The sequence below is a fragment of the Pseudonaja textilis genome, chromosome 1, assembly GCF_049901715.1.
Source record: "Pseudonaja textilis isolate UNSWEBS1 chromosome 1, rPseTex1.2, whole genome shotgun sequence".
In the NCBI taxonomy this organism is placed as follows: Eukaryota; Metazoa; Chordata; class Lepidosauria; order Squamata; family Elapidae; genus Pseudonaja; species Pseudonaja textilis.
In genome coordinates, this window is record NC_141990.1 from 317,332,044 (window position 1) to 317,349,543 (window position 17,500).

A 17,500-nucleotide genomic window follows, 5' to 3' on the forward strand; every position below is an offset into this window, starting at 1 on the left:
GCTGTAAGTCCTTTGGCCCTGTGCCTCCATCGCCATCCTTAAGGTAGACCTTCCAAGCAGTTGTCCACGTCCGGTTCTCTCTCGTCTGCTCTCCTTCGCTTCCCTACTTGGAGGTGCACCCTGGCTGGTACCCCCCATGGGTGCAGCCAAAGGAGATGGAGATTCTCTTCCTTCTCGTTGGCGTTTCCTCCTCCTGGTCACACGCAGCCACATTCCTTGGCTGACACCTCATTGACGGTGTAGTATCGGTTCCCCGTGTCCAAGAACGAGACGTCGTCGTCGTACGACAGCGGTCTGCAGCACGGACGAGCTCGCACCTTCTCCTTGCGGATCTTCCTTATGCTCCGCACGTGTTTGAGGGAGACGTCATAGTTCCGCACGGCCGACTCGCAGGTCCCGCTGCAGTAGCGGAAGAGGACGGTCTCATCCGAATTGTAGCCCAGGCCCAACTCGCTGATAGTCACCTCCAGCTCCTTGAGGGAGCAGGGCTTGTGGCGGGCCTTGGCGCGCTTCATCCGGTTGCCGGCTTTGGCGAAGAGAGGCAGCTCGTGTCCTCCCGAGTTCATGGATTGGCTGTAGCGCTCAATCAGGGTGGAGATCAGTTGGTGGATTTCCCCCTCCGTGTAGCTCTCAAACAAAGTGCTGTCTGAAATCAGAAGAGGGGGGAAGAGGTCAGCAAGGGGAGAGAAACGTGGGCCCGGGGGCTGCCTCTCCTGAGGGAGCTACATTGGCTGCCCATTCAAGTAGGGGTGGGCTGCTGGGGGGGTTCGCAGCGGGTTTGGGAGGGCCCCCAAATCCCCTCCCAACGATCAGCTGTTCCTAGGATCAACCGAGCTGGGATTCCCCTCGCGGTCTTCCCGCTTCGCCCAGGAGGCTTCCCTGAGGCCCAGGAAGGCACAAAATGGAGGAGAGCACACAGCACCCCACCCCACCCACCCCCGTGCTCCATTTTTTGCCTTCCTGGGCCCTGGGGGAGCTTCCTGGGGGCAAAAACGCCCCCGCAGGAGGCTTCCCTGAGGCACAGAAGACCCCCAAAATGGGGGAGAGGTGCTGCAAAAAAGAAAAAGAAGCCACGCCCACCCAGTCACATGGCCTCACCCACCTAAGCCACACCCACAGAACCCGTGGTTAAAAAATTTGAATCCCACCTCTGCTGAGGATCCCTTTCTGGATCCTACCAGGGTACCAGGGGTGGGATTCAATTTTTTTAACAACCGGTTCTGTGGGCGTGGCTTAGGTGGTGAGTGTGGCATGGTGGTCAAGTGACCGGGTGGACGTGGCTTGGTGTCATGTGACTGGCTGGGCATGGCCAACTCAATATCACTCACATCGAGGCACGCATCTCCTCCCCTGGCTTCTCATGACTGTGGGGATGCTGCAACAGTCGTAAGTGGGAAAAACGGTCATAAGTCACTTTTTTCAGTGCCGTTGTAACTTTGAATGGTCCCCTCCACACAAGCAAAGGACCAGCAAAGGAGGGGAAAAAAACTCCAGAGAAGTTCCAGAGACAGGAAGTCTAGTCCTGCCAAGAATGTAATAAAGGTTAACGGAGAGGCAATTTCTGTAAGCAACACCAGAATGTTTCCTTCCTGCCTTCCTTACAGGATTAGCCCAGGAATTTCTTCTAACAACCGGTTCTCCGAACTGCTTAGAATGTTAACAACTGGTTCTAGCGAATAGGTGCGAACTGGTAGAATCCCACCCCTGCAGGGTACATGACGTCCTACGAGGTCAGATAAGTGGGGATGCTCCTAGCCCCCACCGTTTTGGGTCAGCTAGGAGTTTGGGTCAGCCTTTTCCATGGCAGCCGCTGCCCCGATGGAAAACTCCTCCCCCTGAGGTTTGATAGGCCTCCCCTCCCCCCACCTTCCATCAAATATACAAACTGACAGCAGCAAAAGCCCCTGTGGTCCAGCGGTCGGCGGAGATGCTCCGTCCTCCAGACCAGGGTTGTCCCAAAGGGGCTTTTTTTCTCGAAGCCACTGGACTTTTCTTGTTTGTTTGTTTTTCTTTGAAGGCTTCATGAGAAGCGAGACGTCTTCCAAGGGAAAAAAAAAAAAAAGCAAGAATGTCCAGGGGCCTCCTGAAAAAAAAAGGCACCTTTGGTATAACGGTCCAATGATTTTGCCCTTTGAATTCTGGTTTTTCTTTAGCATTAGCCCATAGACTTCTATACCGCTTCGTAGTGCTTTTACAACCCTCTCTAAGCGCTTTACAGAGTCAGCCTCTTGCCCCCCAACAAACTGGGTCCTCGTTTTAGCCACCTCGGAAGGACGGAAGGCTGAGTCGATCTTGAGCCGATGAGGATCGAACTTGCTGGCAGTGAGCAGTGAGTTAGGCTGCAATACTGCATCCTGACCACTGAAGCACTATGGCTCTTCCTTCCTTCCTTCCTTCCTTCCTTCCTTCCTTCCTTCCTTCTCTTTTTTTTCCTTCCTTCCTTCCTTCCTTCCTTCCCTTTCTTTTCCTTCCTTTCCTTCCTTCCTTCCTTCCCTTTCTTTTCCTTCCTTCCTTTCCTTCCTTCCTTCCTTCCCTTTCTTTTCTTTCCTTCCTTCCCTTTCTTTTCCTTCCTTCCTTTCCTTCCTTCCTTCCTTCCTTCCTTCCCTCCTCTCTTTTCCTTCCTTCCTTCCTTCCTTCCTTCCTTCCTTCCTTCCTTCCTTCCTTCCTTCCTTCCTTCCTTCCTCCTACCTTCCTTCTTTTCTTCCTTCCTTCCTTCCTTCCTAGACTTTTATACCACTTCATAGTGCTTTTACAACCCTCTCTAAGCGCTTTACCGATTCAGCCTTTAGCTCCAAACAATCCAAGTCTCGTTTTACCCACTTCGGAAGGATGGAAGGCTGAGTCAACCTGGAGCCGGTCAGGATCAAACTCCTGTCTGTGAGGAATGAGTTAGCATGCAAAACTTCATTCTGACCAAACCGCCACCACGGCCCTTCCTTCCTTCCTTCCTTCCCTCTCTCCCTCCCTCCTTTCCTTCCTTCCTTCCCTCGCTCCCTCCTTTCCTTCTGCACCTCAAGAACTGTCTGGTTTGGTTCTGCAACCCAACAGGACAGACACAGACTCCAGAGGATAATTAGGACTGCAGAAAAAACAATTACTACCAACCTGCCTTCCATCGAGGACCTGGATCCTGCACGAGTCAAAAAGAGGGCTGTGAAAATATCTACAGACCCCTCACATCCCGGACATGAACTGTTTCAACTCCCTCCCTCAAAACGATGCTATAGAGCACTACACACCAGAACAACTAGACACAAGGACAGTTTTTTCCCAAAAGCCATCACTCTGCTAAACAAATAATTCCCTCCACACTGTCCAACTATTTACAAAGTGTACACTACTATTACTGTTGATCTTCTCACCACTCCTTATCACCCATCCCCTCCTGCTTGACTGTTTCCTAGTATGATTTGATTGCTTGTTGTACCCTATGACTATCATTAAGTGTTGTACATTATGATTCTTGATTCTTGATGAACGAATCTTTTCTTTTATGTACACTGAGAGTATTTTCACCAAGACAAATTCCTTCTTTGTCCAATCACACTTGGCCAATAAAGAATTCTATTCCGTTCTATTCCGTTCTATTCCGTTCTATTCCGTTCTATTCTATTCTATTCTATTCCGTTCTATTCCGTTCTATTCCATTCTATTCCGTTCTATTCCGTTCTATTCTGTTCTATTCCGTTCTATTCTGTTCTATTCCGTTCCATTCCATTCTATTCCATTCTATTCTGTTCTATTCTATTCTATTCCGTTCTATTCCGTTCTATTCCATTCTATTCCGTTCTATTCTATTCTATTCCGTTCTATTCCGTTCTATTCCATTCTATTCCATTCTATTCCGTTCCATTCCATTCCATTCTATTCCATTCTGTTCTATTCCGTTCTATTCCGTTCCGTTCCATTCCATTCCATTCCATTCCATTCTATTCTATTCTATTCCGTTCTATTCCGTTCTATTCTATTCTGTTCTATTCCGTTCTATTCTATTCCGTTCTATTCCGTTCTATTCCGTTCTATTCTATTCTGTTCTATTCCTTTCTATTCTATTCTATTCTGTTCCGTTCTATTCCGTTCTATTCCTTTCTATTCCGTTCCGTTCCATTCCGTTCCATTCCATTCTATTCTATTCTACCTTCTCTCCTCCCCTCCTTTCCTTCCTTCCTTCCTTCCTTCCTTCCTTCCCTCCCTCCCTTCACACGCCAAGCGCTGGGGATAAGGCGAGCTGAGTGCCAATGAGAGGTCTGACTTCGTGCCAGGGTTTTTGTTTGCCCTTCACGTTTTAATGGGCTTCGTTTTATAGGGGTAATATGGCTTTTACGGTGCTTTGGCTTTTCACTGGGAGCTGCCCAGGGCTGCTTATATGAAATGTGGCTGCATTAAAATCTTTTAAAGGAATAAATAGATCCTAATCTGTTTATTACCTCATGCTAAAAACATTCTTGTGTGTCCCAACGAGGCCTCGGGAAGAAAATGGAAGCCTCGTCATGATGTCCTTTGTTTAGTGGCCATTCAAAGTTACAACGCTCTTTCCCCCCCCAAAAGGGACTTACGGCTGTTTTTCACACTTATGACCGTTGCAGCCTTCCCCATGGTCGCGTGATCCAAATTCAGACCCTCGGTCACGGACTCATAGTTACAACAGTTGCAGAATTCCTGGGTGGGCGAGGAAGTTATGCAATTCCCCATGGGGAAGCCGGATTCACTTAATGACCGTCTCACTCGCTTCACAACAGGCAGGGGTTCCCTTAAGAGATGTGGCGGGAAATTGAGACAAAACTCACTTAACGACAGTCTTGCAAGGTAGATTTTGGGCTCGGTTGTGGTCGTAATTGCGTCTGTGAACCTGGGACAGGGTTCTTTATCTGTGTGCAGGCTGACCAGTTCTCTCTCTGGAGCATGTAAACATATGTGCATGCAGGCATTGCAGATCGTCCTTGCTTAATGTCCGCTCTGTTTAATGACCATTCAAAAGGTGGAGGGCGCCGAAGAGGCGCCGTTAGGACCACCCCAGCATCCCCACAGTCACTGAGTGATTGAGGTAGGAGCTCTGCCACCTGTGTAGGTAATTAAATCCAACTCTGAAGGATTAAGGGGCCTCTCCGAAAGGTTGTAAGTGGAGCGGAACTATTCCATTCGGAATAGAGCTGAAAGGGACCTTAGAGGTCCTCTAGTCCAGCCCCCCCTCCCCCCCCCAAGCAGGAGACTGTTCACAGCATTTCAGACAAGCGACTGTCCAGTCTCTTCTTGAAAACCTCCAGTGAGAGAGCCTCCACAACTTCGGGTGGCAAGGCTGTTCCGCTGATTTACTGTTCTTACCCTCAGGAATAATAGAATAACAGAGTCTAAAGGGACCTTGGAGGTCTTCTAGACCAACCCCAATGGCATTTCAGACAAGCGACTGTCCAGTCTCTTCTTGAAAACCTCCAATGATGGAGCCCCACAGCTCCAGAAGGTGAACTGAATTCCACTGGCGAATTGTCCTGACTGTTCGGGATTTTCTCCTCTAGTTCTAAGTCGCTTCTCTTCTTCCTTCGTTTCCATGCGTTGCTTCTTGCCCGGCCTTCAGGGGCTTTGAATAAAAGAGATGGAAGGGACCTCGGAGGTCTTCTAGTCCAGCCTCTCTGCTCAAGAAGAAGACCCTATATCAGGGTCTCGGGGGCTGCCCCAAAGAAGAGGCAGTCAAGCTATTTCTCCAAAGCCAATTGAGGGCAGGAGAAGAAGCAACGGGTGGAAACTAATTATGGAGAGAAGCAACTTGGAATTAAGGAGGAATTTCCTGACCGTGAGAACAATTAACCAGGGGAACTGCTTGCCACCAGGAATTGTGAATGCTCCAACACTGGAAATTTTTAAGAAGATGTCGGATAACCTTTTGTCTGAAGTGGTGTAGGGCTTCCTGCCTAGGCAGGGGGTTGGACTAGAAGACCTCCCAGGCCCCTTCCAACTCTGTTATTCTATTCTATATCATTTCAGAGAAGTGGCTGTCCAGTGTCTTCTTAAGAGCCTCCAGAGCACCCACAACTTCTGGTGGCAGGCTGTTCCACTGGCGAATTGTCCTCACTGTTAGAAAGTTTCTCCACATTTTGAAATTTTTTCGATAATCATTTCATCCAATGGAGTTTGATGTTGTTTCCAATATTGAGCGAAGTCTAGTCTGGCCGCTGTTAGAATATGTATTGTTATGTATTTAGCTTTTTTGGAAATGTGTTTATCAAAAATCCCTAACAGGAATGACTCTGGTTTATATTCGATCTGCTCTTTTGTAATTTCAAAATGTGCAGAAATGGATAGATTGACTTTGGTGCTAAAAAACAAAGATACTTCACTATATTATGGTAGCTGGAATTGTTGGTATAATTGGATTGATCAAAGATAAATTATATATCATAAGGCATAGGAGAAAAGTATTAATCTATAATAATGATATAGTGATATATGTAAAGAACAGGTGTGTGTATATGACATAAATCAAAGGTTATGAAAAAAGATCTTGCAAACTGTAAAAATAAGAATGCTTTTAACTTTTTTTTTTCTAATTTTTTCTTTCTTTTCTTTTCTTTCTTTCTTCTATTCTTTTCTTTTATTCATTTGTATATGTATTGTTGGTTGGTTTTAATTGTAAAAACTAATAAATTATATATTTTTTAAAAAGTTTCTCTTTAATTCTAGGTTGCTTCTCTCCTTGATGAGTTTCCACCCGTTGCTTCTTGTCCTGCCCCTCAACTGCTTTGGAGAATAGCTTCTTTGGGGCAGCCCCTTAGATATTGGAAAACTGCTATCCTGTCACTCCTAGTCCTTCCCTTCAATACCCAGTTCCAGCAGTTGTTCTTCATATGTTTTAGCCTCCAGTCCCCTCAAATCATCCTGGTTTATTTATTTTATTTTAATTTTATTTTATTTTATTTGTCGGTCGCTTACAAGAGAATAGGTATAAGTATAAACATGAGTAAGAGTACAGGAAATAGATACAAATAAATGGGGACAATAGGACAGGGATAGGAGGCATGATGGTGCCCTTATGCACTGGTTGCTTTTTCTCTGCACTCGTTCCAGAGTCTCAACATCTGTTTTGCATCGTGGCGACCAAAACTGGATGTCATATTCCAAGTGCGCTCTTACCAAGGCATTATAAAGAAGTACTAAGACTTAAGACTGTCTTACTACCTCTTTGTAATGACTTAATACTGCGCGCAGTTGTTTCGCTCCTCAAAGTCCATAAATTCTTCTGATCTGCTGCATAGAACTCCCTCCGTCCTCCCCGGGGAGCTGGTGCAATATATGAGGATGCGTAATAAGCATGAATAAACATTTGACTAATCCCATTTTAAAGGCCAGCTCAGCCCGTGCAAGTGAAGGCAGTTATGACTCTGGAATCTGAGACAGGAAGGCTGGTCACCAGCAACCGCTTACTCAAAGGCAGACATCCCCTTCGGACCAAATTCCCATGAAATGAGTCAATCTGGATAATGTCAACCGGCGGAAGCTTTGTGCGCGCTAATGCGCCGGACGCCTCATCCATCCCATTATTTTCTATTTCCAAGCCTTGCGTGTTTGAGCAGCAGGATACGATAAACACAATCAAAATCACCAGGAAGTCTTAGCACCGCTTTGTAAAACCTTAGTAAGGCCGCACCTGGAATATGGCACCCGGTTTTTGGTCACCACAACATAAAGACGATGTTGAGACTTTGGGGAAAATGTGCAGAGAAAAGCCACTAAGAGGACTGAAGGCCTGGAGGGTAAAACATATGACGAACGGCTGCAGGAATTGAGTTTGGGCAGTCTAGAGACAAGAAGGACTGGCGGGGGAGGGCATGATAGCAGCATTCCAGTATTGGAGGGGCTGCCCCAAAGAAAAGGGGGTCCATTTATTTTCCAAAGCACCTGAAGGCAGGCAAAGAAGCGATGGATGGAAACTAGTCAAGGAGAGAAGCAACCTGGAACGAAGGAGCAACTTCCTAATGGGGAGAGCAATTCGTCAGTGGGATGACTTGCCTGCAGAAATTGCGGGTGCTCCATCGTTGGGGGTTTTCAAGAAATGACACAGAGGCTCCTGCGTGAGCAGTGGGTTGGACTAGAACAGGGGTCGCCAACCTTTTGGACCTCAGGGACCACCAAACCCATCATTTTAAATCCCGCGGACCAGAGACCCTGGGAAAATCCAAAAAAAAGTCTACAGGAAAATCCCCCGCCCTGTTTTCCTACCGATCGATCGTTCTTTATTTGGGATCGCAGGATACCGTCTCCAGCTCCGTTCTCAGGGGGAGAGAGAGAGGAGAGACTTTTGGCTTCATGCAAGGAAAGCAGCAGAAGCAGCAGAAGTCTTTCTTTCTCTCCCCCCAAACTCCACCAGAAAGGAGCCTTTGCCAGCGCAGCCTCTCGGAGCAGGAGGCCTTGCAGGGTCCCAAAGACTCATTTCTGGCGGAGTTTGGGGGAGAGAAAGGAAGACTTTGGCTGCTTTCCCTGCGTGCAGCCAAAAGAAGAAAAAAAAAAGAAGAAAGAAGCAGCCCGGTGGCCAGGCCAGGCGCAGGGGGCGAGTGGGGCAAATTCCCCCCCCCGCCCTTTCCCCCTCCCCTCACTACTTTGTGTTGTTCGCAAGTCAAGCGACGCAACCCTTGTGTTCCCGCGGGCCATGCGGGCGGTGCAGCCTTGTGTTTCTGTGCAGCCTGGATTAATTGCTTTGAGGGGAACATTCCTCTGCGGACACCAAAATTTTGTCATGGACCATCAGTATTTCCCAGTCCACTGGGTGGTGACCACTGGACTAGATGACCTACAAGATCCTTCCGACTCTGTTGCTCTATTATTCCCGAGAGTAAGAACAGTACATCAGTAGAATGACCTTCCTCCAGAAGTTGTGGCTGCTCCATCACTGGGGGTGTTTAAGAAGACACTGGACGGTCGCTCGTCCGGAATGGTATAGGATCTCTTGCTTGAGGAGAGGGGGCTGGACTAGAAGACCTCCAAGGTCCCTTCCAGCTCTGTTCTGAATTGAACTGTTCTGCTGCCCTTACAGCCTTTCAGAGGGGCTCCCTAATCCTTCCAAGTTTGATTTAATTTCCTACACAGATCCACCCTAATCAACTGCCTCTCATACGAGTCTCATTCCTACACAAGCGTACAATTAAATCCAAATAAAAGCCCACCACAAATCGCGGGCGGAGGGGGACCCAAATGTATCCCAGCCTTTGTTTTCTGCTCAAACAGCCGCAATTCCAGTTGATCCGTCTTTGTTCCCGCTGACTCGGGAGGTGGGGATCTGGATTTAATTGCAAAAAAGGGTTATGGGGATTAGCCTTCCACAAAGCAGTCAGTTGGACCGGATAGTCTTTCCTTGCGGCAATCTTGGTGCGATTAACTGATTATCTCTGTTTTAGATGTCTGTTTCCTTCGGAGAGAAGCAGTTTCAGAAAAGGGGGTCTTCTATTTTAATGAAAAGGGGTGACAGGATATCCTCATTCTAACAGTTGAGGGGCTGCCCCAAAGAAGAGGGGGTCAACCTAATCTCCAAAGCACCTGAAGGCACCTTGTAAAAAACCATGTTGAGACCCTAGAGCGGTGATTCTCAACATTCCTAATGCCAACCATAAAATTACAGCTCCTAAGGCTATCGAAAATACGTGTTTTCCAGGGGTCTTAGGTGACCCCTGTGAAAGGGTTGTTCGACCCCCAAAGGGGTCGCGACCCACAGGTTGAGAACCACTGCTCTAGAAAGAGTGTAGAGAAGAGCAACAAAGAGGATTCGGGGACTGGAGACTAAAATATAGGAAGAACGGTTGCAGGAATTGGGCATATCTAGTTCAGGGGTCTCCAAACTGGACAGCTTTAAGACTTGTGGACTTCCACTCCCAGAATTCCTCTTCCAGTCATGTTAGCTGAGGAATTCTAGGAGTCTACAAGTCTTAAACTTGCCAAGTTTGAAGACCCTTGGTTTTGTTTAATGAAAAGAAGGACCAGGGGAGACAGGATAGCAATGGTCCAATACCTCCGGGGTTGCCACAAAGAAGAGGCAGTCAAGCTCTTCTCCAAAGCACCTGAGGGCGGGTCAAGGAGCAATGGATGGAAACTCATCAAGGAGAGAAGCAAACTAGAGTGAAGGAGAAACTTCCTTAGCAGTGAGGACACTTCACCAGGGGAACTGCTTGCCACCAGAAGTTGTGGGTGCTTCATCACTGGAGGCATTTAAGAAGAGATTGGAGAATCACTTGTCTCAAATGGTATAGGCTAGTGGTGGTTAACCTTTTCGGCGCCAAGTGCCAAAACGGGAGCCAGCACACGAGCATGCGCACCGGAAACCGGAAGTTTACTTTCTCGGCACACGCGTGCACGCCAGCCACCTGGTCTTCCAGTTTCTAACAAGCACGTGCACACAAAGACTAGCTGGCTGGCGCGCACATGCGCTCAGTGGAGCTGCTGGTTTCTAGCGCTCCTGCTCACATGAAGACCACCTGGCCAGCCCGCATGCACAGGCTGGATCACAGAAGAGCAACGGGAGGCCCAGAGAGATGGCTCTGCATACCAGTTCCGGCATGTGTGACATAGGTTCGCCATTCACAGGTACCGACTCTCCTGCTTGGATGTGGTGGTTGGATTAGAAGACCTCCAAAGTCCCTTCCACCTCTGTTATTATGTTTTGTTCTGTTCTAAATGTCCACCTTTAAGAGGGATCTTTTTTTAAAAAAAAAAAATCAGCTGGAATATCAGGGAACCGCTAATCCTTGTGGACCTACTGTGGTCACAGGTAGTGTGTCCAATGGTGTGCATTGGTATGAGAAGCTGCAAATCGTGCACCCCTTTGACTTTCTCAGCATGCCAATCAAAGTGCAGATTGCCTCACGCATGAGCAGACAAGATAATTAGGCACATAGGAACAACGTGAGGTAAATCTCAACAGCATGCAGGGCAGAGAGAAGAAAAAGGCGGGAAAAGAAGAAACTCCCCCTTTACACCCACAGCAACCAATCATAGCGCAGATTGCCTCATACATGAGCAGACAAGATAGTCAGGAACACAAGAACATCACGAGGTAAATCTAACCGATATACAGAACACACAGAAGAAAAAGGCAGGAAAAAAGGGAAATTCCCCCTTTTCACCCATAGCAACCAATCATAGCGCAGATTGCCTCATGCATGAGCAAAGATAATTAGGCACCTAGGAATATCGTGAGGTAAATCTTAATGATATACAAAGCACACAGAAGAAAAAAGGTGGGGGAAAAGGGAAACTCCCCCTTTACATCCACAACAACCAATCACAGCGCAGATTGCCTCATGCATGAGCAGACAAGATAATCAGGAACATCATGAGGTAAATCTAAACGATATACGGAACACAGAGAAGAAAAAAGGCGGGGGGAAAGGGACACTCCTTTAAACCCATAGCAACCAATCATAGCGCAGATTGCCTCATGCATGAGCAAAGATAATTAGGCTCATAGGAATATCATGAGGTAAATCTAAATCAGGGGTCTCAAACTCGCGGCCCGCGGGCCAATTGCGGCCTGCAGGACGATATCCTGTGGTCCCCATCATGATATGAAAGTATAATATTAGTGCGGCCCACAGGGGAATGGACCTCTGAAGGAAGTCCCGCCCGCAGTTCCTCGTCATGGCTTCTTCTCCACCCTGAACTTTAACAAGTCCAAGTACAGGTCCAGACTTACTGATGATCATCTTCAAGCCATACTGAGGGTCTCAAGTGCCTCCTCTCTCAAGCCAAATGTGGCTCAGATATGTGAGAGGAAGCGTTGTCAAGTCTCTGGCAGCAAGGAGTAAGCTGGAGAAGCCATGTTCTGAGGAACTGTTCATGATCTTCATTCAATGTTCTATTCATGTGTTCAGGACAGTTCAGGTATTGGAGAAATCATTAACTGTTGATGACATTTGAGGATATTTTTTTAACAACGTTTTTTATGGAATCTCTTATGCGGCCCAGCCTCACCCAGACACTGCCTCCAGCGGCCCCCAGGTAAATTAAGTTTGAGACCTCTGATCTAAATGATATACAGAGCACACAGAAGAAAAAAGGCGGGGGGAAAGGGAAACTCCCCCTTTACACCCACAGCAACCAATCATAGCGCAGATTGCCTCATGCATGAGCAGACAAGATAATCAGGAACATCGTGAGGTAAATCTAAACGATATACGGAACACAGAGAAGAAAAAAGGCGGGGGAAAAGGGACATCCCTTTAAACCCATAGCAACCAATCACAGCGCAGATTGCCTCATGCATGAACAAAGATAATTAGGCACATAGGAATATCGTGAGGTAACTCTTAATGATATACAGAACACACAGAAGAAAAAAGGTGGGGGAAAAGGGAAACTCCTCCTTTACACCCACAGCAACCAATCATAGCACAGATTGCCTCCTGCATGAGCCAGGACTCTCCAACCAATCAACTCCAACTATGTGTTCTGGCCCATTGTATACTGTTCTGGCTACTAAATTATACAGCCTAACATAGACCAATAGCCTGAGGCCAAATTGCACTTAAGAGTACATGTAACCTTCAATGTACGACCATAATTGAGCGCAAAATCTCTGTTGCTAAGTGAGACATTTGTTAAGTGAGTTTTGCCCCACTTTACGCCCTTTCCTGCCACCGGTGTTTACTTAATCCTTGCTGCAGTTGTTAAGTTAGTAACATGTTAGTCAAGTCAGCCTGGATTCCTCATCGACTTTGCTTGTCAGAAGGTTGTAAAAGAGGATCACGTGACCCCAGGACACTGCAACCATCATAAGTACAAGTCAGTTGCCAAGCATCTGAATTTTGATCACATGACCATGGGGATGCTGTAATGGTTGTAAGTGTGAAATGTGTCATAAGTCACTTTTTTCAGTGATGTTGTAACTTGGAATGGTCACTCCACAAACAGTTGTAAGTCGAGGACTACCTGTAGAAAATGAGCTGAGATCAGGCTACCTCCAGTGGTGGCATGCTGGCGGTTCGCACTGGTTCTAGCAATCTGGTAGCGCCGGTCAGCAGTTGGCCCCGCCCACCTGCCCCCACCCTTTCCTGTCCTGTATTTCCATCCACAGAACCAGTAGTAAAATATTTTGAATTCCACCACTGAAGCCCTCAGAGTGGGATAAAACCAGGGGTGGGATTCTACCGGTGGGCCCGGTTCAGGTGAACTGGTAGCTCCGAAGATCAGCTGTGAGCAAACCTGTTTCACTCCAACGATCAGCTGTTGGACCCACCCGCCTTCCCGGGCTCTAATCTGTGCTGTATTTCCAGGTCTTCCAGCTCAGCCGCTTCACGCGTCAGCTGTTTTACACACAAGGCAGAAGGTGAGTTCCAAATGCTACACACACACGTGAAGCACGCACTCACTGAACCAGTTGTTACACCGTTTGAATCCCCCCCTCTGGCTAAAACCCCTTGGATGCGATGTCCCCCATTCCTGGACACATCCATTGCACCAGAGAGAAAAAGGAAGATCAGACACAAGGACTTACACTGGGAGATCAGCGACCTGCGGCGTCCCAGCTCCCGTGGAAATCTTCTGGATCCCGGGGCCAACAAGGGAGAGGAGGAGGAGGAGGAGGCGTCAGTGGTGTCAGTTCTGGAGAACAGCGACAAAGGGAAGGTAGCGGATTTGAGGCTCCAGCTGAGCATGTCTCTACAAACCAAAATGGAGAACATGGAGCCGAAAACCATGGTGCCTATGGCTGCGAGCTTCCATACCTTCATCTTAGACCCAGTCAGGACATTGGAAATCTGGAAGACAGTCAAAAGCAACAGGCTTTAATTCTACCTGTCTTCCCCGAGGATGTCATGTCTGCAGAATCCAAAGAGGTTGCATCCTAGAGTCGACTTTTTTCTCCACCAACTACTCTATCCTGTCAAAGGCATGCTCCGTTAAGAGTCTAGGGTGGGCAGAGCCAGCCGCCTTCCCTGCTGGAAAATGGTGCCGCGTTTTGCAGAACACCTGTTTTAAAAAGGACTCGTTTCATTTTCCCAGGCTGCGTATGTTCTTTCGCCCTGGTGAATGTTAGATTCTGCCTTTAGCGCACCGGCATATAAATGAATACATGCATTTATTCCTTGTCCTCAGTCATTGTACATGGCTTCCTGTGGCTAGATTGTTACAGGCCTTATCAAACTGCTGAAAACTACCCAGGAAAGATGTTTAACCCAGGTTATACTGTCTGTGTGTGTCTGTTTGTCTGTGCGCATGTTTCCAAAAAGTCATAACACTTGTAAAAAAAATGTAAGGCTTCAATTGCAGGGTTGTGGCTTCCCTTTTTATGTGTGTGTGTGTGACTTGTAGAAGCAATTGATAAAGGCCAATAAAAGAAAAATAAATAAATACAATGACTTGGGTTTTTTTTTTTTTAATGTACAGGCAGTTCTTTACTTACTACCACAACGGAAACCAAAATTTCTGTTGTTAGGCAAGGGAGTCGTTAAGTGAGTTTTGCCCCATTTTATACCTTTTGTCTGAATTTCGTATCACTTTACCCCAGTTCACGTGGTTTTGCATGCACCGTTAACATTTCCCCATTTTACACATGATTTTCCTTAATACCATCCATTGTAGGTCTACAGGAAAGTTTTACAGTTATACAGTGGAACAATGGGACAACTCAGGGTGGCCGGCTGGGGGTGAGTACCCAGGGAGGAGTCCCTCACTACCGCCAAGTCACCTCTACCGACTAAATGCCACTGAGACATTGTGGGACAACTCAACACAGGCCATTTTCTACGAGGACAACTTTCTGTGGGTTCCCAGATGGAGACCCAGGTGGGCAGGTTGGCAAGCGATTGAGCGAGTGGGCAGAGCAAACAGCGGCAGCGGCGGCAGCGGTGGGCTTCCCATTTTCACACTGCAATGTACAAGGACACACATCCAACTTTGCAGCTATTAAGATTGTTGGACGAGCAGGCACAAAAACAGCCAGGGAAGCGATGGAAGCCTGGGAAATGGACCACCACCACCCATCAGTCAACAAGAGTGCTGATTGGCTGATTTGCTTAGCCTATCAAGTACTTAGAAGGTGGGGGGCTGGGCAGCACAAGCAAATGACAGCCAATGGCTTAAAAGCCAGCCACCAACACAACGCAATCAGAATCTAAAAAAAACCACATACAACAAGCACCATTTGAATACCACACCTCGAATTGCTAGAGAGAAGTTCCCCAAAGATGGACTACAACACGAGTCCAGAAACTCAGAAGACTGGTCCTAGTAACTGATCCAGACTGAATCCTGCATTTTTTATATTCCCCATTGCCGTTGCCTCTATGCTGAGTTCCGGGGTATTCCAAGTTCAGACCATTCGGTGGTGGTGGCAGAGGACAGAGCAAGGAAGATTTGGTGGATGGGAGGACGCTGTGGTCACTGTGCCTGTGTCAAGGTTCAGAGTAACACATCCACCAAAAGCAGAATTCCAAGGCAGGAAGACTTCTCAAAGGATGTCTGCAACCCACTGCAACTACATATCCAAAAAGGCATTAAGAGTTGTTAACCTAATCCTACGTAGCTTTTTCTCTGGTAATATCACACTACTAACTAGAGCATACAAAACATTTGCTAGACCAATACTTGAATACAGCTCATCAGTCTGGAACCCACATTACGTATCTAATATTAGCACAATTGAGAAAGTCCAGAAATATTTCACAAGAAGAGTTCTCCACTCCTCTACGCGTTGCAGAATACCTTATGCCACCAGACTTGAAATTCTAGAACTAGAAAACCTTGAATTACGCCGCCTCCGGTCTGATCTAAGTATGGTATATAAAATCATACATTGCAATGTCCTACCTGTCAATGAATACTTCAGCTTCAACCATAACAACACAAGAGCAAACAATAGATACAAACTCAAGGTTAACCGCACCAAACTTGATTGCAGGAAATACGACTTCAGCAACAGAGTGGTCAATGTCTGGAATACTCTACCCGACTCAGTAGTTTCTTCCCCAAACCCCAAAAACTTTAACCTTAGACTGTCTACTATTGACCTCACCCCTTTCCTAAGAGGCCTGTAGGGGGCCTGCATAAGCGCACCAATGTGCCTACCGTCCCTGTCCTATTGTTTCTTTTATTTTTCTTTTATTTTTCTTATATGTACCCATTTCATGTATTCATAACTATGTATACACTTATACTTATTATCTTGTAAACAATTGACAAATCAAATAAATAAATAAATAAAATAAAATAATGTGATGACCCAAAGGGCGTGGCATAAAGGCAACACAGCCAGATAATCAATAAGAGTCCCTTTATTATCTCCAGCTTTGCCCCCAATGTCCAGGTTACCTTCTGGCTGAAGAAAAACTCTCCCAGGAACAGCCTTTGACTGCAGAAAATGAAGTCCAAAACATGGACCAACTTTTTTTACAATGGAAAGGAGGACACAAATAAATTGAAGAAAAAAAATAAAGCCACTTGCGCATGGCGCACTCTTGCTCATGGCACACTGTCTCAAAACAATTCTCCTGTGTGGAGCGCATGCGTCTCATAATCGCGTCTCGCCGCACTGTACCGAGCCTTGACGAATCGTCATGTCAAATACAGATACGTCACATCTCACACAACGGATCGGATCGGCACTGATCAAATACGGAGATTTACAGATTAGTCTGCAAATATCAAAAAGGAGGATATATGTAGGGGGACACTTTTCGAGAGAGGACAGAACTTACAAAAGGAGGACTGTCCTCCCTAAAGGAGGATAGTTAAGTCACCTTATCAACACAAACTGTCACTTTAATTCCAATCAAACCAAACTGAAGTAATTAGCTTGGCAGGGCAGGAGCAAGAATTTCAGACTTGAAGGCACGGCAAAACTCACACAGTTGGGAAGATGCCAGGAACACAGATAAGCAATGACAACACAAGATAAAGTCACATTTGCTCCCAACAGCTTGTTGCACGCAGCCTGCCTTTCTTATAAACTGTGTTCCCAGGTGTGCCTAGTGAAGGGAATCAGGGCCTTTTCCTCCCATGCAACCCATGTTGCTCTCTTCTCTGTTCCTCCCTGCGTGCCCTACGATAAAGAGGCGGTGGGCCTGGGTCTTCCCCCCAACTCCCGCTCCCTTGTTCTACCTCTCTCCTGCTCTGCCCAGCTGGACTTTGCCCACTTCTTGTCAGCTGTTCGGCTTCCTCCTTGGATTCAGACTCCGATAGGGGCATGACAAAGGACATGTTTGTTGGACACATCATATTGGCAAAGCTAGTGAAAACCAACTCTAAAGTTTCCTGCAGTTTTCCCCCTAGTTAAAAGAGCAAATATTTCCTTTCCCAGGTGTCACCAATCACATTGTCCAATGAAGGTAGCTGGGAGGCTGCTTGGTCACTCCTCTCCACTTGCCATCTGTTGGGATGACCTTGGTTCCCACAAGAAAACTTTTTGTTTTGACTGATAGCCGGTCTATCCGCTTCCTCCCCTCCCTCCCCACTTTCAAAGATCGTGGCAACTATGAGGTAGGGAACAAATGGCTTCAGCCAGATCACCTTCAGAGTTGACAGCCCA

General features: G+C 47.0%; 1 protein-coding gene across 1 annotated transcript in view; it reads right to left on the bottom strand.

Annotated features, from left to right (window-relative positions):
• Positions 1 to 17,500, bottom strand: part of NRTN (neurturin) — a 66,945-nt gene that overhangs the window by 1,404 nt on the left and 48,041 nt on the right. The window contains exons 3-4 of the mRNA XM_087922564.1: positions 13,472 to 13,733; positions 1 to 646 (exon numbers count right to left, since the gene is read on the bottom strand). The exon at positions 1 to 646 is cut by the window's left edge and continues 1,404 nt beyond it. Of these exons, the coding sequence (XP_087778690.1) occupies positions 198 to 646; positions 13,472 to 13,706 (684 nt within the window). The 5' untranslated portion in view covers positions 13,707 to 13,733 and the 3' untranslated portion in view covers positions 1 to 197. The remainder of the gene's footprint in view (positions 647 to 13,471; positions 13,734 to 17,500) is intronic.